Source organism: Prosopis cineraria, unplaced genomic scaffold (genome assembly GCF_029017545.1).
Source record: "Prosopis cineraria cultivar Desert tree isolate PC_DT_omini unplaced genomic scaffold, ASM2901754v1 PC1703, whole genome shotgun sequence".
NCBI lineage: Eukaryota > Viridiplantae > Streptophyta > Magnoliopsida > Fabales > Fabaceae > Prosopis > Prosopis cineraria.
In genome coordinates, this window is record NW_026557028.1 from 3692 (window position 1) to 28828 (window position 25137).

General features: G+C 27.7%; 1 protein-coding gene across 1 annotated transcript; it reads left to right on the forward strand.

Moving 5' to 3' along the window:
• Positions 1-1201: 1201 nt before the first annotated feature.
• Positions 1202-22366, forward strand: LOC129300683 (leucine-rich repeat receptor-like serine/threonine-protein kinase SKM1; the record flags this gene model as incomplete). Its single annotated transcript, XM_054939258.1, has 9 exons — positions 1202-1492; positions 4825-4896; positions 8273-8344; positions 8525-8596; positions 13201-13344; positions 15970-16260; positions 17737-17808; positions 20509-20639; positions 22264-22366. Coding segments are annotated over 9 exons (1223 nt in total), but the record flags the coding sequence as incomplete, so codon positions are not given.
• Between the last annotated feature and the right edge of the window lie 2771 nt (positions 22367-25137).

The window sequence follows — 25137 nt, forward strand, 5'->3', positions numbered from 1 at the left end:
ATTTTATGAAGGTTAAAAAATATATTAGTGCTATGTGTAAAATTAAACTTTTTTTTGGTAAATTGAGCTTTATTTCTATATACCTTTTTGTTTGGGATTAACTCTTCAGCTTGTTCATTTAACATGGGACTGATGTGATTAGCTTGTTATTAGTTCTGCAAGTAAATAATATAATAAAAATAATTGGTTGATGATGTTAAAAATATCAAATTTATGGACGAGTGTCAGCACAAGTGGGAAGTGTTACTACCACATTGTTTGTACTATACATAATCACACACAGTTATGATAACTCTACTAATTAATTATTACACTATGAATTAACGATATTTTTAAGTTTTTCAAAAAGCTATTTGAAGTAGCTTTTTTAACTTTTGCAGTGAGTTTTACTCTTCCCTCTTTGCCTTTTGTCCATTTCTCTCTCCTTACTTTTCGCCTCTATGCTTCGTCTTCTTTTGTGATGGAAAGGAATCAAAATCATGGGGAGATATTAAAATAATTATTTTCTATTCTCCCACTTTTATCATTTTTGCGTGCATTTTATTAAATACACATTAAAATAATTATTTTGATGCATTTTATTTTAATATTTAAAAAACGGAGAATATTATAATACATGATATTAATTAATTATAAGCACAAAAATAATTGTGTTATATGAAAAAAAAACTTTTATATATTTATATATATTTAAAGGCCTTATCCCTAATTAAATCGATACATGTGGACCTCTTTATAATTTAATATTTTATAATTTATCAACTTATTTTAATTTTTAGAATTTAAGTTTAGTAATTTATTAATTTACTTTATTTTTTATAATTTATAAATAATAGTTGAGTGTATATAGACTCCTTTTGTAAAATTGTAATTTAAAGATTAATATTTTTTCTTAAAAAAAAATTCTTGTCTTTTTCAGTCATTATACATCTAAACTTGCTTTGGAATTTTATCATTCAAACAAGTTTTTGTTTGTTAAATTGACTTTTAAGAAAAATGTATCCTAACATAAATTAGTTAATGTCGCTCATTTTTACCCTAAGTTTAGCTATTTGCAAACCTCAATATATTCTAAGTTTCTAATTTTAATTTTACAATTTCTAATCCAAACACACCCTAATTATTATTATATATCACATCTCCTTGTTTAATTCTATATCTTATATCTTATTTATTTTCCTTTTCCTTTATCAATTTGCAGGAGACATTCCAATAGAGATTGGCCTTCTTCAAAATCTAAAATTTCTATATTTGGGTGCTAATAAGCTTTCTGGCCACATACCATCAAATATCTTCAATATATCAGAGTTGCAAGAAATTGATTTAAGCTGGAATAATTTGTCAGGAAGTATTCACTCTAATATGTGTCATGGACTTCCAAATTTACAAATGCTACATCTTCAGGACAATGAATTATCAGGAGCCCTGCCATCTAATTGGATACAATGCAAAGAGCTCAAAGACTTACAATTAGAATACAACTCTTTGATAGGTATGTGCTATCCCACTATCTCAAATCTTCAACTTTAATTTCTTTGCTAATATATTTTAATTGTATTTTAATGATTTTTTGATTGGTAAGACAATAAAAAATAGAAAAACTTTATTTTCATTTTAATTTAGGAAAATTTAATTCTCTAGTGCCTATATTTTATTTTTTTTAATCAAGCCATCATTGTTTGATCAATTAGGCATGTTAATCCTTGAGGTTAAAATTATTAATGAATGATTAATATTACAAAGCTTTTAAGTATAGAAGGCAGAATTCCAATTAGGTCTCTTATACGGACATTTTCATTTAATTGCAAAGGACTTTAGTTACATCAAAAATCAATTTTATTTACTAAACTACAATTCAATAAAGGAAGGTATTTTATTAAAAAAGGCGAGTAATTTAGTAATTTTTGTTTTATTTTAAATTTATAAAAATTTCTTGGGATTTAAATGAAAATTTTCTAATTTAAAATCTAAGTGAATTCAGGTATTGTTTTTCACTTAATCCAAAACTCGTTTATCTTTTCAGCTTTTATTTTTCTCTTATTTTCGATTTAGATTTATTACTCCATTGTAATTCAAAAAATTTAATACTTTAAATTTCAAATATAATATTTTTGAATAATAGTTTAAAAATAATATATATTTAAATAGTTAAGTGTAGATGGTTTTCATTCAGGATTGAAACTATTTTTATAAGTTTTCAAAATTAATTTTAAAATTTAAAACATTTATAAATTTGGATTTTTATTTAAATTTATTTTAAAATTTAAATAAAAATATATTTTATTGATTCGATTTGGTAAAACTTATGATATATTATTAGGACAAAACACAAAAAAATCCATAAACTTTGACAAAATTGTAGATGATCCTTCTCACCTTTAAACTTTTAAAGCTAATCCCCCAACTTTTAATCTTGCTTTTCAAAACCCTTACCATTTATTAACTATATTATGTTATTAATGGAATTTGTCATGTCAGATTAATGCAATACACAAAACATGCAAAAAAAAAAATTTTTTTATTATTTTTAAGAAAATTTAAGGAGGGCCAAAACTATAAGTTTTACTTTTAACACAGGTGAATATCTAAAATAAAAAATATATAAAAGCTATTATTGATTGACAAAGAATATCTAAATTATAGTTTAATATAAAAGGCTGTTTGTTTAAATTGATGAAGAATAATTAAATTATAACTTTTCTCTTAAATTGTGTTCATCGTGAACAATAAGAATAATGTCTCTCAACTAGAAAAATGTAGAGCATTGTCATGTGTGTCAAAAGTTAAAAAAAAAATACAATTTTAATACTACATAACAGAGTTAAAAATAATAAAAGTGATTTATCATATATGGACACTCGCATCATTAAGCCATTTTTCTTGTATCTTTATCATATATTGGTACTACAATTTTTCTCCCTAGTTATTTCTCTCATATTACTATGAACTATAATGCATTTTCTCTTCCTATTATTCCTTTTGCTTATTAATTTTTGTTTGCATAAATTTTTCTTTTCCAACATTTCTTTATGCATAAAGATAAGTCTTTAATATAGGTTGGCCAAAAGAAGTCTTTAGTTATTTTTAATTTTATTGATACATATTAGGACGTCTTGTTATCTAATCTAATAAAAAAAGCAATGCATTTCCGGTCAAAATATAGTTAATTAATATATTAAAGTGGATTTACATTTACTGAGTGATAGTATTAATATAGACATCAGTTTAAAAATATGACGTCCCTATCTCACCTTTTCCCTTTAAATTGTAAACTAGAAATAAAAAATGGAAATTACAAAACTGCAGTTCTCATAGTTTTACCAAAATTTAATTTTAATATGACATTAAAAGCTATCATTATATATTGCCATTGTGCATAAATTTTTTTTCTATAAAATCATTTTTTTGTGAGATTGATTATTTAGTTCACGTTCATTATATAAATAGTAGGACTTAAAACAATGTTCCCATACAAAAACTTGGAGCATTATATTAGTTTAATACCCGTGAATGCTTGAGATATCTCAACAATCCTTTTTTTCCTCAATTGTTTTTCATGGGATATCCAAAATAATTTAAAACCCAACTGAAGTTCCCCAGATGTGCTTGTGTGTGATGGATGTGTATAAGGAATTACATTTGATAACTACTCTTAGAAGCCATAAGTTTTGAAGGATGATTCCTTGAAAATAAAATGTTAATCATTTCAGCGATGATGCACAAAAGAAAAATTGATAATCAAAATTGAGAGAAATGTTATTAGATAATTGATGGTATATAATAATGTAAAGCTTATAAATACCTTATTGGTGGGCGATTTGTAAATGATCTATAAGTGATTTTTGAGCTTGGAGGCTTGTCCTGGCCCTAGTGAGTCCCCCAAACCAATAACTCACATAAACTTTCTGAAGGCAAATATAAAACTTATACATACAAATATATAAAAATAAAACATTAACAACATATTAACTTGGGAAAATGACAATAAAATCCCGCTAAAATAATAAATGACAATCAAATCCTCAAAATGTTATAATTCTTCTAAAGTCTCTGGGTACCTTTCTGACACTAATGATTGAAAGTTAAATGAATAATTTGCCACTTGTTTAAAATAAAAATAACAGATTTGGCTCTATCTTTTTAATCACAACTTCTGTTTAGCTATGAAAAATTTAATAACTCCATATGATATAAATTTTGGTGGTAATGAAATCTATTTAGCTATTTAAAAAGTAAAAGAAAAAGTAATTTTTTATGGGTAAGTCAGTTGCATATACCCAAAAACACTTTTTTTTTGTGTTAATGATTTTTTTTTTTTTTGAAGATTTGTCTTTCCAACTTCGTGCCCTCCTCCACGGGCATTCAAATTATTAAAAGTTAGCTCTTTTTGTGCATTGATGAAAACAGCTTTGCAAAGGTTTGCTTCCTTGTTCAAATGAATTTCCCCTGAGAAAATTAATTTTTGGTAATTCTGTAACTGTTATTTTTCAATGGCATATTGATCATAATAAAATTTTTTAATTTGGTTAAGACAAAATAATGCAATGTTCTTTGTAATCCTCTTTTAGCTAGCTAGACAATTTCTTACTTTAGAGAATTTATAGAATTTCTTTTGTAGTTACATTAAAACCATGTAAAATTGTTCAAAAAATTATTGCACAATATGTTTCTTATAATTTGCGTGTTGTTAGATTTGGTAAAAATGATTCACCATCTTTCTGGTTTGTTTATACATGCGTGGAAAATATTCTCAATAGATATACCTGTGACCAATTCAAATTCTATATCTTTAAGCATTAACTTCTTCTTGTTTTTTTTTTGTAGGTGATATACCAGAAGGTATTGGAGAACTGGATATGCTTCAAGAGCTATATCTTAATCATAATAATTTACAAGGTAATTTTTTCATCAACTTATAATATTATGGCTACTGTAGTTTTCTTTCTTTCTTTAGTTGTTTCTCAGTATTACAATGAACAACCATGCATCTTCTTTTCCTACTTTTCCTTTTTTAAAATAAATTTGTGTATGGGTGAAATTTTCTTTCCTAACAATTCTTTAAACATGAAAATAAGTCTTTATTAGTTTCGGTCGGTGAAAAAAATTTCTTTTCCAATAAATTTAGAAATGCTGGTTAGGATATCTGGTGGAGCATTTTGTTTGTTTTGAAGAGACGAAGCTCCACTTGGAGCGAGGAAAAAGGATTTGCAATAAAAATTTGTCCTCTAATCTAATTAAAAAAATGCATTTCTGGTCAAAATACAGTTCATTAATATATTAGAGTTTATGTACATTTATTGAGTGATAATATTAATATAAACATCAATATTCAAATATGACGTCTCCATCTCACTTGTTCCCTTTAAATTGTAAACTAGAAATAAAAAAAATTGGAAATACAGAACTGCAGTTCTAATAGTTTTACCAATTTGAATTTAATACGACATTAACTGCTGTCATTTTATATTGTCATTGTGCATAAAATTTTGTTTCTATAAAATCATTTTGTATGAGATTAATTAGTTAGTTCACTTTCATTATATATATATATAGTAGGTGTTAAAGAGATGTTCCCTTACAAAACTTGGCGGATTAGTTTATTGTTGTGACATTTTATTAGTAGCTACAGGACCGTGATACACCCAAATGCGTGAGATATCTCTACAATCCTTTTTACCCACAGTTGTTTTTATGGGATTTCCAAAATGATTAAAAACCCAACAAAAGTTCCCCACATGTGTATTAATGTATGCTTATGTGTGATGAATGTATATATGGAATTACATTTGATAACATCGCTTAGAAGCCCTGAGTTCTGAAGGAATATTCCTTGAATTTTATTTTACGAGACAAAAAAAGTACTACCTCTGTCCCAATTTATGAGACATTTTTATACAAGATCTTACCTATCAAACAAGTTCATTAAATATATTTTACAACCTTAATCTTTTAGGACAAAAATATAAACTTTTAAAAATATCATTATTTAATACTCTATTTGTTAAAGAATATTAGCGAAAGAGAATATATAGGAACGAAATATTGAAAAAGGACCAGTAATGGAACCTTTTTTTTTTGGTCAAAGTATATTATATTTTGGAACACTGAATCTTTTCAAAAAAATGTCTTATAAATTGGGATAGAAGGAATACTTGAATTAAGTAGTTTTTGTAGGGAGTTGCAATTTACTCTTCTCTCTTTATCCCTTTGTCTATTCCCCTCTTCTCAGTTTTAATCTCTCTGCTTCGTCTTCTTTTGCTATGACTGGAAGGAGTCAATATCATGGGAAGATTTTAAAATAATTATTTTTGATTATACTGCTTTTTATTTTTTTTGGTGCCTTTTGTTCAAAATATATTAAAATAATTATTTTGACATTTATTTTAATATTTATAAAAGGAAAATATTTTAATTGATGAAAATAATTAATTCTATGCATGCAAATTAGTTAACATCATTAATTTTTATCCTAACTTCTGTTACTCAATTTATTCTAACTTCAATTTTGCAATTTCTAATCCAAACACAACCTAAAGTCAATCTTATCAAATACTATTTTGATTGCAAACTTGAGAAATTGAGTCATGACAAGTTAAACTTAAGGGATTGGGTCATAACCAAGGTAAAAGTTGAAGGACCAAATAACTAATTTTCCCAATAAAAAAAATTAGATCATGGAAATTTTGAAATTATGATCTTATATACTAAAAATTGATGATGTCATATGAGTTTTGTCTTGGAATGAGCTTCATGTTATGATCTCTCCCACTCCCACCTTTTTGTTAAACACCTAGTTATCTCTCTCTCTCTAAAAATTCGCACTTCAAAATCAATTTTTTAGTTTAGCAAACTACCAGGTCTTATAGTCACACAGTACACACTCACTTATAAAATAAACTACTGAGCAACTTACTTTTGATACCATATGTTAGGTCATTGTCGAATATTTAGCTATTGGACTGGGACTGACCCATAAACCCAAGGAGGATTATTTCCCAAAAAACTACTTTTTTTTGTTCTAGAATCATTCCTTTAATTGAAAAGGATAATGTTGGGATCTTTTTATTTTTTAAAAAGCAACAAAGTAATAGTATTTTCTTAAAATATATGAAGATGTTGGAAATATCTTTAAGAATAGGTGGGAGTATGTTTTATATTATTACATTAAAGTCTATCACTATAAATTTAGAGTTTGAGTGAAATTTTTGTCAAATTATTTTTACTAGTGGTGGTTAAAACACACACGTTACAAGTATCTTTTCACTCTAGGTAGCCAGCCTTACGGGAGAAAATCTAAGAAAGGTCATTATATAATGATGATGTGGAATTTATTCTGAGTACAAATTTAGGGAAAGTGAAAATTTTCAATTACTTCTGTAATGTCATTTTATTATACATCCACATTTGTATAGCAATGTGTGATTTTTCAATAGAATTAGACACTTTGTGCTTTAACTCATGCATGTATCCCCTATGATATAAATGTCCATCTTCTTTCAGGCCATATACCAAAAACACATCGGAAACTTGACCAAGCTTCAATTGTTGTATCTTAATTACAATAACTTGGAAGGTATGGTATATCCAACAAATCATAGCATTGTTATATATGTTTGTTTTATCTGCATCTAAATTACAAGAAATATCCCTAATAAGCATCTTTCTTGTGTCTTTATCACAAACGTGGGAAACCATATGTTAGGTAATTGTACAATATTTAGTTATTGGACTGGGACTGACCCATAAGCCCAAGGACGATTATTCCCAAAAATTACATTTTTGGTTCTAGATTCATTCCTTTAATTAAAAAGGATAATATTGGGATCATTTTGTTTTTAACAAAGTAACAATGTAATAGTATTTTCTCAAAATATATGAAGATGTAGGAAATATCTTTAAGAATAGGTGGGAGTATGTTTTATATTATTACATTAAAGGCTATCACTATAAATTTAGTGGTTTGAGTGAAATTTTTTCAAGTTATTTTAACTAGTGGTAGTTAAAACATACATGTTACAAGTATCTTTTCACTCCAGATAGCCAGCCTTACGAGAGATAATCTAAGAAAGGTCATTTATATGATGATGATGATGGAATGCGTTATGAGTACAAGTTTAGGGCAAGTGAAAATTTTCAATTACTTTCTATAATTGCATTTTATTATTCATCCATATTTGTATGGAAATGTGTTGATTTTTCAATAGAATTAGACAATTTGTGCTTTAACTCATGCATGTGTCCCCTATGACTATAAATGTCCATCTTCTTTCAGGCCATATACCAAAAGACATCGGAAACTTGACCGAGCTTCAATTGTTATATCTTAGTGACAATAACTTGAAAGGTATGGTATATCCAACAAATCATAGCATTGTTATGTTTGTTTTATCTGCATCGAAATTGCAAGAAATATCCCTAATAAGCCATCTTTCTTGTGTCTTTATCACATAAGTGGGAAATATTTCAATAGATAAATGTGACCAATTTGAATTCTATATCTTTAAGCGTTATTTTTTGTTTGTAGGTGATATACCAGAAGATATTGGAAAATTGGATATGCTTCAAGGGCTATGTCTTGATCATAATAATTTACAAGGTAATTTTTGTCGTCAAATTATGATATTCTGGCTACTTTAGCTTTTCTCTCTTTTTAGTTGTTTTCTCAACACTACCATGAACAAGAATGCATTTTCTTTTCCTATTTTTCTTTTTGTTTATAAAGTGTATTAGTGAAGTTTTCTTTTCTAACAATTCTTTAAAAATAAAAACAAGTATTTAGTTCTTGGCCAAAAAAAATTTTCTTTTCCAATAATTTTAGAAATGCTGGTTAGGATGTCTTGTGGAGCATTTTGCTTGTTTGGGAACAGATGAAGCTCCATTTAGAGTGACGAAAAATGGATTTGCCTTTATGGATCTCCACATTAATCCAAAAATTAATATTTTAAAGTGCATGTGAATTTATATGGAATATTTTGGAAAATAGTTTAAAAATAATGCATATTTAAATAGTTGTTTTGCGCCAATACATATTTAAATAGTTAAGTATACATGATTTTCAATTAGGACATGATATTATTTTTTAACAGTGCTTAAATTAATTTTAAAATCTTTATAAATTAGAATTTTTATTTAAAATTAATTTCAAAATTAAATACAAATAGTTTAATTAAGCATAGGGTAATATGCTTTAAAAATTTTATGAATTGTGGAGCTTTATATAAATTTTATAAGAGTAATTTAGAATGGTCTCTATAATTTTAGAATTTAAATCTGAAAATTTTTAACTCTATAAAGAAAGGTGCAATTCAAATCATCAGGATTGGAATTTTTGTTTTAATGAATCGCATGGGGATAGGGATGGGGATGTGTTGGTAAAGTTTTGTCTGATATATATATATATATATATATTTAAAATTTTATATGTTTTAGTTCAATTTTATATAATCTGAAAATATTGCTACCCAAGCCCTTATACACTTTTTTACTCTTTCATATTTCTTTATATATTTTATTGAGCTTCCTAGACATTTTTTTAGTCCTTCAATATTTTCTTGTATCTTTTAGTTATGTTTTCATTTTTTGGATAAATAATTATATCTATTTCCTTTCTCCAACAGACATTTTTCATTGTTTTAATTTTTTTATGTATTGTCAATATAACAACATATCTTTCCGACATGATATACATCATATAAAGTATAATAAATAATTGTGAGGAACCTGTGTGGACCATCATCGTTCATCTTAAATATTTTTGAATCTATGTGAAGGTCAATAAAATATATATTGAAACATTAAAGACTATATATATACCAAAAGACCGTTCTTTTCTTTTTGTTAGATAATTACGTGTTGAAAAAAAAATAAGGATACTATTACAAAAATTAGTATTCAACTTGTATGTCATATAGGAAAAATAAGTATTTTTTGATTATCCATTTAGTTTTTTTTTTTTTGGCTACATGTAGCTTATGATATTATATTAAGAATGTGTAACATTGAATGCACATGGAACCAAAAAAGGGGGACAAATAAAAAAATTGTGTGCAATTGGCACTGTAGGAGGGGATCAACTTCCACGTGTCATGGGTTATATTTTTATTTTGAACATTTAGACAGTAACCAACAAATTACAAGTATATGACTATTTTTTTTTTCCTTGTCACATTTTTTGTGAATAACAATTGCAAACATCATATTTTCGTAAGCACATTCCATGAAATATTTTATAAGAAATGGAGGATTTTTTAAATTAAATAAAAACATTATAAACTTGAAAGATGATGCCTTGCGCGTGCATTGGCCTCAATCATCTCATAAAGTTATATTGTATCATTTTAACACATTACATGAAACTTTAAAATTACAAAATCTATCTCTCCTTATAAAATCATCTCATATACTTGGGCATAAATTAATTTTTTATTAAATATCTACATGCATTGGAAACTTTATTTTGCTTAACTATAAACAATTCGATCTTGGTCACAATAACTTACAAGCTATACTGTTAACAGATTATATTTTGGTGCCATCCCTCTTTTTTTTTTTTGTCTTTTGAAACTTTGATAATTATGAATAAATGCTAATAGCTATTTGGTCAAAATACAGTTAATTATTTGTAATATTAAAGTTGGAACATATCCATTTTGATAAAATATTAATACTTATCACTCCCACAATAGTAATAAATTTGGAGTATTTTGGGTCAAACCCAGAGAAAGATAGTGATATTTTTTATTTATAAAAATAAATAAGAGTTTTGAAAAGATTTTAATAACTGATTAAATAACACAAATGAATAAGGAAATGATAAAAGCGATAAACTAAACCCATTAAAAAGTGTCAGTGATTAGGATTCACTACCAGGATGAATTACTCTACTCTAATCTGGTTATTTATTTCCTTTCTTTTATAGCCACAACAATTTCTAAGGTATTCTAATTACTTTCCAGTTTATTAGGATACATTTAATTAGAGTTAGATTTTGCTCCCATTAAACTCTACTCTCTAACTAAACCATAAAGAATGATCTAAGTCACCACCAACTCCTAATTTTTTATTCTAATTTAATTATTGATGTCTGTCTCTCTACGTTTTTGTAAGTCTTTCGCCTTCTAATCATTGAGATAAAAGATATGAAAAGAATCTAAAGAGGATGAAAAGATAGAAAGCTCCCAACTCAAAAGAACTCATTTGGACTCTGTGATATGCCTCCTAGCTTTCAGATATGAGATTGGATGACTTTGAGAGGCTTTTGAGAAGTTTATTTATAATAAATTGTCCTCCTTAGACTTAGAATCCATCCAGATCACATCTTATCATATCTGATTTGCTGATATCCTATTTAAAATATATTAAAATATTTAATTTCTACTTCTATGTACATGCGTGTAGTCGAGCAACTTTTACAGCATTTGTCTGCAATCGGATGCGTTCAAGAAATTAATCACCATAGTGAGTTATGTCAGCGACCGAAGACAACGTTAGTTGGCTTGTCCGCGACCAGAGGTGTCTTTTTGGCCAGATTTCTTGGTCTTTGTCTCCAGGCTTCGTATTTTAAGCCCTTTTTCATGCCATTTTGTTTCTTTTTTCCTGGAACACATTAATCAGTCAAAATAAGAGCAAAAATCATATATAAATCTACGTAAATACCCACTTATCAAATATCTGTATCAATACTAAAATTTAAAGTGTTCATTTCAATTGTTCATTTAGAGTTATAAATGAGAATCTGAAATGGAAAATATAAAACTTCAAGTCTTATAATTTTATGAAGGTTAAAAAATAAAATTCTATAGTAATACCAAATTTAATTTTAATACGATTAAATGCTATCATTATATATTAGTGTTGTGTGTAAAGGTAATCTTTTTTTTTTGGTAAAATTAGACTTTATTTCTCTATAATCTTTTTGTTTGGGATTAACTCTTTAGTTTATGTTCGTTTAACATGGAACTTGATATGATTAGCTTATTATTAGTTCTGCAAGTAAATAATATAATAAAAAATAATTGTCTGATGATCTTTAATATATCAAATTTATTGAGGAGCTTCAGCACAACTGGAAGTGTTACTGTCACATTTTTATTATACATAATCACATGTAATTCTGCTAACTCTACTACTTAATTATTACAGTACGAATAATTCAGGATATATTTAATATATATGATAATTAAGTTTTCCATAAAGTTAATTCAAGTAACTTTTAAAATTTTGCAGTAAATTGCGTTAACTCTTCCCTCTTTATCCTTTTGTCTATTTCTTTCTCCTCACTATTGACCTCTCTGCTTCGCCATGAGGGATGAATCAAACCATGGGAAGATATTAAAATAATTATTTTCTGTTCTGCCTCTTTTATCATATTTCCATGCATTTTATTTAAGACATATTAAGATAATTATTTTGATACCTTTTATTTTAATATTTAAAAAGGGATAATATTATAATACTTGAAAACAATTAATTATATGCACGCAAATATATGTGTTATATGGAAAAAATATATATTTAACTTTATATATTTAAGGGGTTTCTTTCTGATTAAATCAATATATGTGGACTTTTTTATAATTTAATATTTTATATTTTATCAACTTATTTTAGCTTTTATAATTTAATATTTAGTAATTTATTAATTAAGTTTATATTTTTATAATTTATAAATAATAGTTAGTTGTACATAGGCTCTTTTTGTTAAATTATAATTTAAAGTTTAACATTTTTTCTTGAAAATATCAAATCAAAATATAAAATATTTATCATAAACTTAATATCGTTTTTGGTCATTATACACCTAAACTTGCTTTGAAATTTTATCATTCAAACAAGTTTATGTTTGTCAGATTGACTTTTAGAGAACAAAATATCCAAACATAAATTAGTTGATGTGGCTGATTTTTATCCGAAGTTCTGTTTGCAAACCTCAATTTATTCTAACTTTAATTTTACAATTTCTAATCCAAACACACCTAAGTATTATTATAAATCACATCTCCTTCTTTTATTCTATTTCTTATTTATTTTTATTTCCTTTTTCTTTATCAAATTGCAGGAGACATTCCAATAGAGATTGGCCATCTTCAAAAGCTAAAAATTCTATATTTGGATACTAATATGCTATCTGGCCACATACCATCAAATATTTTAATATATCAGAGTTGCAAGAAATTGATTTAAGCTGGAATAATTTGTTAGGAATTCCCTCTAATATATGTCATGGACTTCCAAATTTACAAATGCTAAATCTTCAAGACAATGAATTATCAGGAGCCCTGCCATCTAATTGGATACAATGCAAAGAGCTCAAAGACTTACGATTAGAACAGAACTCTTTCACAGGTTTGTGCTGCCCCACTATTTTAAATCTGCAGCTTTATTTTCTTTGCAAATACATTTTAATTGCACATTAATGATTTGGGATTGGTCAACGCTGTAGAAGAAAAATAGAAAAATAAATTAAATTATATTTTATATTTTCATTTAAATTAAATTATATTTTTATATTTTTATATTCTCAATCTCTCCATCTTACATTCCTTTGTCCTTGTCGTGCAACCCCATTTTCATTTTGCAGATCATCATTTTTTTTTTAAATACTGTCAGGATTCTCTTTCCGTTGTTGCTTGTTTGGAAAGCCAATTTTTAATTCATTTCATTTAATATAGGACACTTTACGATTGGCTTTGCTTTTGTTCTGCAAGTAATAATCTAAGGAAAAAAAGTAATTTTGTTATGATATTTATTGAAGAGGTTCAGCACAAGTGAAAAGTGTTACTACCACATTTTTTTCCTTTTCACATGACTTTATATATGAGTATATATTTTTATTATGACTATGAAAGCTTATATAATAAATTTTGAGATTTTTCAGGATCATAAAAAATATAAAAATTTTATTTTTTATTTCCAAATATATATTTTTATTTTTTATTTTAAATGTAAAAGGTAGTTGACTAATGCATGCCAATTAAGAAAATTAGGTAAGTTAATTATTTGTAAAACATATATGCTAGTTTTCCTAAAATACCAATCATTTTAATCATTTACATTATATTGGAGTATTGTTAGTATAGTTTATAGATTATATAAGAATCTAACTATGAGGGATTAAGGGTGATGTGAAAGAATATAATAATTATGAGAGACAATTGTGGATCAGATAACCAAAAATTGTGTTTGGAATTTGCAAGACTTTGCTCATCATAGTACAAGTATTACTCATTTAACCTCAATATTTTGGGCTGAAAAATAGAGATAAGCATATACCCCCTCCATTAAAACATGCAAGGCATTTCTAATATTTCAAGGTGTAATATATATACTTTTCAAAATGTCCAAAATAAATAAATCACTTTATATTTACTTTAAAGTAATGAAACACCCTATTAGATAACAAGTCTGAAAATACAGATCTTGAGTACTAATAATTTGTCCGGCCACATACCAAGAGAAATTGGGAGTTTGGAGTTCCAAGAGCTAGACCTCACTGTGAATAATTTACAAGGTACCTTCATCAAAACATAATATCAATATTTTTTTACTTTTTAAATGAATTTATCAGCATCATTAGAAACATTTGTCTTTTTTTCTTTTTTGTCCTTTTCATTTGGGTGTTTTAATCATATCACAAGTAGTAATCCTAAGAAAATGGGTGATCTTGTAAATTTAAAAATATGAAGACATTCACATCACAACCCCATCATTTTCTTTGTCTTGCTCTTGATAGCAACGTGAAAGCCCTTATTTACATTTATATCTTCACCATCTTCAATTGTTGTGCTCTATAGCCCTCAACTACACATTCAAATTTGTGGCCCACATGCACAAGAATTGTGTTGTGAAATTTGCAAGACTTTAGTGTGCATCAAATAGAAGTATTACTCTATGTAATAACATCAATCTTCTTGGCTAAAAAACAAGTGTAGGCATATAATTAATATTGTTCTATTGATTTCATGAAGATTTACCTCTCCAACTTCACACTCTTTTCTTTTGAATATCTCAATATTTTTTTCTTCTTTTTATTTCGGTCTCAATTTCATGAAGATTTTCCTTTTAATTATCAACATAAAGAGATGAGAGATGTTGAACTAACATATTATGGATTGTCTGTGTCTTTGTAGCTCTATCTCAACTTAACATTTTCGTTATCTTCTTTTGTTGACTTCTTTTCTTCCACATCATCACTTTTGTAATACCGCCAGACTTCTCTTTTTTCCATTGCTTATTTGGAATAAAGTCAAATTTTGAGGGAAATATAAGAAAAATAATTGTTAAACAAATGTGTGACTAATTATTACCATAATTGTTAATTAATTGAGATTAAGAAAGTATTTTTGGCCGCACATAAAAACAAGTTGAAGTTTACTAGTTATCACTTCAGTTGTTCCATTAAATATGTATGATTTTGAAAAATTATTTTTATCTTAATTAACTATGTGAATTTTCAATGCGTATTTTGGCTGACAATGTAGGGTTTATTTACATTCCAAAAGCCAGTAACCCAAATTTAAAAATACAAGTGACATATTTTATTATATAATTTCTTGTGCTAATAAAGTTTCTAATAGTCTCTAATTGCCAACTCTGCACACCAGAAATTGTTAAGATATAATTTTATTTGAAATGGAGGTAAATACCAAAGAAAATAAATTTTTGCAACTTCATTAGAGTCCAAGCGCGTTATAATTTTTCTCTCTTTTTTTGCATCCTTAAAAGCTATGCTTTGATTCATCACAATAAATTTCGGTTTTTTTAATGGTTATCATGCTCATTGTACAATAACTTCACTTATAGGTTTACTGTTTTTATTTGATTCAAAGCTATCTGTCACTTTACTGCAATTAGCTCCACTAGTTCATTGCAGCTGTAAATTGACTTCAAAATTGTAAATTGTGGAGGAATAAGAAGTTTTTCACTGTTCACAATAAATTTGATGGGAGTCTTTTTGATATCACATTGCAGGAGACATTCCTAATGAGATTGGTAATCTTAAAAGCCTAAGAATTCTATATTTAGATGTCAATCAGTTTTTTGGCCAAATACCGTTAACTATCTTCAATATATCTGAGTTACAAAATATTGATCTAAGTTGGAATAATTTGTGGGGAGGCATTCCTTCTAATATATGTGATGGTCTTTCAAAATTACAAATTTTGTTTCTTGGAAACAACAAATTATTTGGAGCTATACCATCTAGTTGGATACAATGCAAGCAGCTCAAGGAGTTACAATTAGAAGAAAACGCGTTCACAGGTGTGTACCATCCAATACATCAAATCTCTAAATTTAATCAAAGCATATATATTTGATTGCACTTTTGTGCAATAATATCAATGCAGACCATAGAACGCATTGGAATTCCATATCTCTTATTTTTATCAAAATGAAAATCCTCCATGACAAAATAAAATATCTTTAAAAAATAAAAAAATCTCAGGAGAATATATTAGACCTGTTTTGGAAAATATATATAAAGTAACCAGCTTACTTTTATCTTTTTGGTTCATTGCTTGACCGTGAACCACTTGAGCATAAGTTCAAATATCTGGTAGGACAAAAATATATAAAATAAAATAAAAAATTTGATATTTCATTTTAGGGAGTATAAAATTAATTTGTATAATTTTTAAATCTCAATTGTCTAAAAATTATTGCAGCCAATCCGCCCCAATTCCATCTTCCACTATAATGTATGACAATGATATACTAAATAAAACACCTGTGATAAAAAAAAAAAAGGAAAAAAAACTTTCTGATTGTAGATTGTAGCGTCGTAAATGAACCTCAGTAATATACCCGGAAAAAATTATTTTCAATATATTTAATTTTTAGTTCTAATTTTTTTATTTTCATTTTACTTTATAGTCTAATGGAAAATCAAACTCTTTGATACATATTATTTTCTTTATTTTCTCCACATTACCGAGTAGTGTCAACTACTTGCACAGGAGAAGCCTTGCTCGAGCTAGATTCCTGAACCATGAGCACGGGTCACCCATTTCTCTTCTATAGAATACTCCCGCTAGACTATAATATATGGCATTTTCTAGAAACCTTGCTTGATCTAAATTTAGGGCATTCTATAATATATATATATATATATTCAATTACACACTTACTTCATTACATTCCACCTAAGTAATTAATCAGGATGTTTTGAATAAGTCAAATGTTATATTTATTCCACTCAAGCACAAATTAGTAATTGTAAAAATGTGAATTTTTTTTTACAATCAATATTTTAACCTTTTTTTGAAAAATGTAAATTAGTTAACCAATGACTTATATTGTAGTCTAGTGGGAGTATATGATTCTAATTTAAACTGCTGAATTTTTGGACAATATCTATCATATTATTGCAGGTGATTGCTCCTCTTAGAGGATACCCTACAGTAGCCATTGGTATACATTTTTTGGATAAACCCATTAATTGGTTATATTTTGATTAACAATTTTCAGATATATATATATATATATATAGTCAATCATCTCCACAAAGTTCCGCATGCCATCAGTTTTATCTAGCTATATCATGAAATTCCAGGACCATAAAAGCCATCACCTTGCAGTGTTATGTACCTTCACTTTTATTATTCCTTATTAAATTTTAAATTTACAAAATAACTTTCGAATAACATAAAAAGTATTCAAAACGTACTGTTCATTTTTCATTCAATATAACATTTAATTTTTTAACCCTCATAGCATTATGATTTTCTATTGTTGTAGGAGATCTACCAGGAGGCATTGGAAGCTTAACTATGCTTCAAGTGTTAAATCTTCGTTACAATAACTTAAAAGGTACGTTAAATTGTAAGTGCTGATCATGTTTTTGTTAATAAGAAATTCTACGCATAAGCAATCATAGTCGTCTTAGATTTGGTTTCCCTCGTTGCCATATTTAAATTTTAATGAGCTTTCTACCTATAAATTAGGAGGAAATAGAAACTTCACTATGCTTCACACATATATATGAACCGAAAGGTAAAATCTAGGGTGATAACATTTGGGAACACCCAACATTAAAGCAAACATCATTGGTATATGAAGTCATTTACACAAACTTTGTCATTATTTTTGTTGTTAACTTCACTAAAACTTCAGCTGCTATTTGCTTCTAGATTTAGTACACATGTAGAAATAAGAAATCTTTGCAAGCTTGACATGTTATGCTTGTCACTAGACAAATCTAGTAGAGATCTACACTTGCAAAATATTTTTGACATATCAAGTTTGAAAATTTATGTTATGATCTCATTAACGATTTGTTATCAGGTAGTCTTCCATCAAATTATGGGAATCTCACTAATTTGTATGAACTATCTTTAGAAGAAAACAGTTTGACTGGAACAATTCCAACAACAATTAGTAGCTTACAAGATCTTCAATATTTAAGTCTTGAAGGCAATAAGCTACATGGTGCAATCATTGAAGAGCTTTGTGGAATCCCAAGACTTGCCTATTTATATCTAAGTGGGAATAAATTTCTGGACCAATACCACATTGCTTAGGAAATGTTACCTCCTTACGAGAACTTCACATGGACACTAATAAGTTAACTTCAGAGATACCCTTTTCTTTTTGGAATTTGAAGGACATATTGATCGTGAACTTGTCTTCCAACAGTTTAGTTGGAAATCTTTCATTCAATATTGGAACCTTAAAAGCTCTTATGTCATTGGACTTGTCAAGAAATTATATTTCAGGCATCATTCCTTCAACCATGGGTGGTTTGCAAACATTGCAAATTCTCTCCTTAGCACATAACAATTTGCAAGGAAATATTCCTAAATCCTTTGGAAATATTAAAAGTTTAATGAATTTGGACCTTTCCCACAATCTGGTGAGATTCCTATATCTTTGGAGTCACTTGTTGATCTAAAATATATCAATCTCTCATTTAACAAACTACAAGGAGAGATTCCAAGTGGAGGTGTTTTTAAAAAATTTGACTACTAAATCTTTCTTGATGAATGAAGCTCTTTGTGGTAAACAAGAACTAAAAGTACCCCCTTGTAGAAAAGGAAAAAGGTCACTAGAAAAATCACTTTTATTCAAGTGCACATTACCCATATTTGTGTCAATAATTTTGATTATTTTTGGCATTCTCCTTTTAAGGCAAAGACAGCCAAATTCAAGGTATCATTTAGAAAGGGATTCATCAATTTTAGGAGTGCCAAGGAGGATTTCATATTTTGAAATTCTAGAGGCAACTAATGGATTTGATGAGAGTAACTTTCTTGGAAAGGGGAGTCATGGTGATGTGTTCAAAGGAAAGCTTTTGAATGGGATGATGGTTGCCATTAAAGTATTTAATTTTGATTCTGAAAAAATGTCAAGGAGCTTTGAAGTGAAATGCAACACAATGCGTAATGTGTGTCATTATAATTTGGTGAAGATCATAAGTAGTTGTTCCAATGTTGATTTAAATGTTTGATAATGGAGTTTATGCCCAAAGGAAGCCTTGAAAAATGGTTATATTCTCATGATTATTGTTTGGATTTCCTACAAAGACTGAATGTAATGATAAATGTAGCATCTGTTTTGGAATATTTCCATCATGGCTTGTTAACACCAATAGTTCATTGTGATTTGAAGCCAAGTAACATTTTGTTAGATGGTGATATGGTTGCTCATGTGAGTGACTTTGGGATTTCCAAACTTTTAGATGAAGGGCAATCTAAAACACATATAGAAACGATACCTACAATTGGATATATTGCACCTAGTAATTATTCTAAACCCAACTTCATCTTGTTCTTTTTGCATTTTTATTTTGAAATTGCTTTCTGTTCTTAATTTCTTTTTAGATTACATTGGAATCACCTCAATAAATGATACACATGAAATCTTTCATACTCTATCACTTATTATTTAATATCATAGAAAATTAATATATAAAATATTCATTGCTTTCTATGAGCAATACTACAATTGTGTCAACAAAGCATTAGATCTTCCTGATTTAGTCTCTATAGATAAGAAGTTTGATTGATGATTCACATGGCATTAAAGTCATCTATCAAATAAATACTTGAAACCATTACTCCCAAATTCTTCTATGGAGAAAAGTATTCTCAAATATATATATATATATATATTCTAATTTTTATTTGAGGAAGGTTCTTGTATAAAATAATCAACCAAAGATAATTTTTAATTATTTTTATGTGTATGTATATGATATGTGAGAGGGGGGGGATGCAAATCATGTACTATGGCTTGTTTTTTACTCTACCATAACACATTAATTCATAGAAAAATCCAATTGCATTTGCGGAAGTTATTTATTTATTTTTTTGCTGGATTTAAAAGCAAAAAGAATTGCCTATTGTAATGATGTATAAAAGATAATAGTGTAATGATCACCACATATAAATTATTAGTTTTTGAACCATTTATCTTAATTGAAAAATTAAAATGTTTATTTTAATTTATTAGTTTGTAAATTTTGATTGAGAGAGAATTGATTTATTATGTGCTTGAATCCAATCTATGTAGAACATGGAGCTACTGGAGTTGTTTCAACAAAAGTAGATGTATATAGCTATGGAATTATATTAATAGAAGTGTTCACAAGAAAAAAACCAACAGAAGACATGTTTGCCTCAAGATTGAACTTGAAGAGTTGGGTGAGTGATTTAATACTGCCTGAAATAATTAATGTCATAGATTCCAATTTATTGCAGGAAGATGAACACTATATTGGTGATATATTGACTTCTACATTCTGCATTTTGGAATTGGCATTAAATTGTTGCATTGATTTTCCTGAAATGCGAAGCAATATGACAAATGTTGTAGTATCATTAAACAAGATCAAAAACTTGATTATGCAAAGGCAAAATTGTTGACATTGTTAAATAAGTATTACTCTGTTTTCAATTTATGTTGTATATTTTCCTTCAGAAACATGCTTGGCACATTACTTGTATGATGAATGCATATTTGTAATAATTGTTATTTGACATGGTTGATGAGCTTTTGTGAGCAATGAAGGAGTGTGTACATTTGTTAAATTTTTTATTTAAGAAACGCAATGTTGTAATAGCAAGTGTTCAACAAAATATCATGCATTTTGATGATTTTGATAACTTTGCTTGCCAAGGTTGCTAGAATGGGTAGACAGGGGGGCAGAAATTGGTAAGAAAAGTAAAAAATTTTAGTACTATATTTTTAATCTTTGTTTGTCATTTTAATTTTGATCCGTGGATTAATTAGTCCATGAATTACCTACCAATAGTTAGGGACTGATTTGGAGAGGATAATACTTTTTGTTATGAAATGAAATTTACTAGTCGCCATTGAACCAAAATGTCAATACAATGTTGGTTTGACAATTTATAATCCTAATTTTAAGTATTTTTACACACTAGCTTGCAGGAATGTGATGCCAATATGGAATGTGCAAAAGATTTAGTAACTTAAAATATGAGCTACATATTGAATGAGAAATATGAGCTATAATCCCCAATATTTTGCCCGAGAAATATGAGAAATTGTCATTTGTAAGATAAATGGAAAATTGATATTATATAATTTAGAGCCCATTTGCTTAGTTTTTTATAAAAATAATCACCTTATGTCATATTTTAATATGGCTTGTTTAAGATTTTAAAAATGATCAGAATCTAAAAAGATCATATGTCTAATTATTTATAGAAACTAATTGAGTAGCTCCTTAAAATAAGTCATGCCTTAGATGAGAGAGGAAAAAAAAACAGAGCTATTTTCAAGAAATATTTTTTAAGAACAAAACATAATATGTTTCAACATTCTACCACTTTTTTCTTTTCTTCTACATCATCTTCTGTCTTCTCTTCCTCTCAACGTCAGTGGTCTTCTTCTTCATCTCCTCCAGTCTACGTCTATTTGCCCCATCTTGCCGACTCTCCAAGATTGCTCTTACGCACATCCCTTACCTTTTCACTTACTGATGCGTTCCCTCTCATCATCACAAATTAGAAGAATCCCTCTGAGTTGCAATCTAAGGAGCATCCAATCTTCAACCATAACTGCTCAACTAAGATGATTCATATTCCTGATTCTGCCATATTCTTTCTCTAGAGAAACTCCATTTTTGTGGCTGAGATTGCTATGTTTTAAGCAGAGAACTTTGTTTCAGAGATCTAGTTTGGAATCTTCATTAAGATGTGATTTTGTTTAGTTGGTTGAATTGTAAATAGCGTCAAGGAGAGCGGAAGACAATGAGTCATCTCACATCGGTTTCCTCCCGTTCATGTTTGAGGCATGCAGATTCTGCAGGGAAGAACCAAAATATGCAACAAAAGAAGAAAGAAAAATGCGGAGGAGAATTTAGTTCAAGGAAGGTGAAGAGCAATGGTCAATATGGATTGTGGAGGTAGGAATGTCATAAGGTGATAGAGACATTAGTAAAGATATATATATATATATATATAAAGCAAGTATAGCAAGTAGATGAACGAATGGATGAAAACAAAAAAGGTAAAAGAACAAAGGAACATTGCGTGCGAGGTTGAGATTTAGTCTAAGCATATGACGGAATGAGAAATGAGATAGCGTTATGAAGTGGTTAACCAGAGAATGACTGTAGATATGTGACTTTGATTTGGAATATTTTGTATATTTGTTAACCTACTGTATGTTCAATTTTTCATTTTTTTTTTGTAAAAAAAAAGATTCTTTTATTGTAACCAAACATAAACATTTTTTGATTTTTTTCAAAATCTCCATAAAATAAATAGCTTAATATAAAATCCCTAAACTATCTAAAATCACATACTTTTTTTTAATCTAAGAAACAAGCCCTTAATTTGGAAGCATGCAATGGTTTTTTTTTTTTTTAATTTGTAAAGGTGCACATTAAAGCTTTGAATTTTAATTTCTATTGTCTATTTATTAAAATAAAGATTTATAAATTTTTTTTATAAATCTATTCATCATCAACTTGGATGGTTCAAATTTAATCCAGATGATCTAATTTAATATTTATAATTTTATAATTTTTATAAACTGACTATCCATATCTGTTTTAGACAGTTCATATTTGATATTAATTTTTTCATAATTTTTATAAATTTTAATTTTGGAAATAAAATAAAATGATTTTAATTAATTTTCCATACAAACAAAACTAGATCTCATGATGTCACTCCAGTCCCTAGATTCTCCTCTGATCCTCATCAATCCTTCATAAAAACTGTGTTTTGAATGTTAACGTACGGAAATGCAAATTTTTCTATCAACAATTTTATTGGTTCTCCCGTCTTGTTTAAAGAATGATTAGAATAGGAGAATGACAGTTAGAAATCTCATAAGAACATTAATGACAATTACAGACCTTGAATTATTGAAATCCTAATAATATACCATAGTCCTTATTTGCGATAAATTATCTTTCATTGATTGGCTTGAAATTCATAACTAACTTTAATAATTTTCAACTAACACTACAAATATTCCCAACAATCTTTTGTTGATTTCCCAAGTGATAGCAAACCATCACAAGTGATTAGCTTATGATTCACAAATGACTTTCATAAATTTCTAATTAATGTTACAAATAATCTCAAGTGTATTTAGTAGATTTTTCAAATAATTTATCTATATATTAATAGCAAAAAATCACAAATGATTGGCTTGTGATTCAGAATTGACTCTCATAAATTCTCAACTAAAGTTACAAATAGTCTCTAGTGTATTTACTTGATTTACTATGTGGTTTATCAATATATTGATAGCAAAAGATCAAGATTCACAAATAACTATTGTAAATTTCCAACTAATGTTACAAATAATCCCAAGTGCATTTAGTAGATTTCTCAATTGACTATTCATTTTTTTAATTACAAGTAAGGACCATATCTATTATTGAAATTTCAGTAACTTAGAATATGTAATTGTTATTAATGGTCATATAGGGTTCTTTATTATCATTTTCCAATTAGATTTGGGCCGCTTAATCAGCCTCCCACCCCATCATGGGACTTTGGAACCAAGAATCAAAGACAAAGCAATGCAGTCACTGGATTGAGAGTGTCATATTCAGTTACTCCCTTTGGATCACAATATAAGTCATTATTAACTAAATTATGTTTCTTAAAAAAATTGGTTAAAATCTTGATTTTCTAAAATTTTTTATATCTTTCCAATTGTACCATTGAGTGGAATAAATATAACACTTGGCTTTTTCAAAACATTCTCATTAATTACTTAACTAAAAATATAATAAAGTAAGGGTATCATTAAAAAAAAAACAAATACGTATGTGTGTGTGTGTGTGTGTGTGTACCCACCCAATGCGTTACATTTTGAATCAAGTAGGGCTTCTAAAAAAACACCTTATATTGTGGTTTGGAGAAAGTACCTTTTTCCAATAAAAATATTTATTTGAATTTTTAATTGGGAAAATTGGTGAAAAAGATCTAGTTGAAAGAGAAATTGTGCCCAAGGAGCAAGTTGAATTAAAGGACCAAACTAAATATTTTATTCATTAAACAATCTGAACAAATGATCAAGATGTCCCTCTGTTTAAACTAACGAAATTGAAAAAAAAAAGGCTGCATATTCAACATATGCACCCTAAGCTAGATTCTTTACACCTTAAGCTAGAAGCCTTATATCTTAAGCCAAAATACGTGCATAAGCAAAAGCCTTGTACCCACCAAGAACCCTTGGACCCTAAGCCAGAAGCCTTGCACCTATGATTATAAAAATTACAGCTTACTTTCTAGCTTTTGACTTGGGGTGCATAGCTTTTGGCCTAGGTGCAAGGCTTCTAATTTAGGGTGTACATGTTGAACATGTAGTCTTTTTTTTTTTTTTTCATTTCCTTGGTTTATACAAAGAGGCATTTTGATAAATGACAATTTTATATATTTTTATCCTTTTAATTTAGACTTTTAAATATTTATTTGAAGCTAATAGAGTTTTATTAGATATTATTTAATTTTATTAGCCAATATTCAGTTTTGGGATTTTAACTAACTAAATCTTTGATTTTAAAATATAAACAATATCTTTAATATTTTTTGCACAGGTGCTATTTAATTCTATTTTATTTGTGCAGATCTTCTAAATTCAATTTGAAAGATATTGATAAAGAACATATTGGATAAGAAGAATATGGGCATGCTCGGAGATCAAATC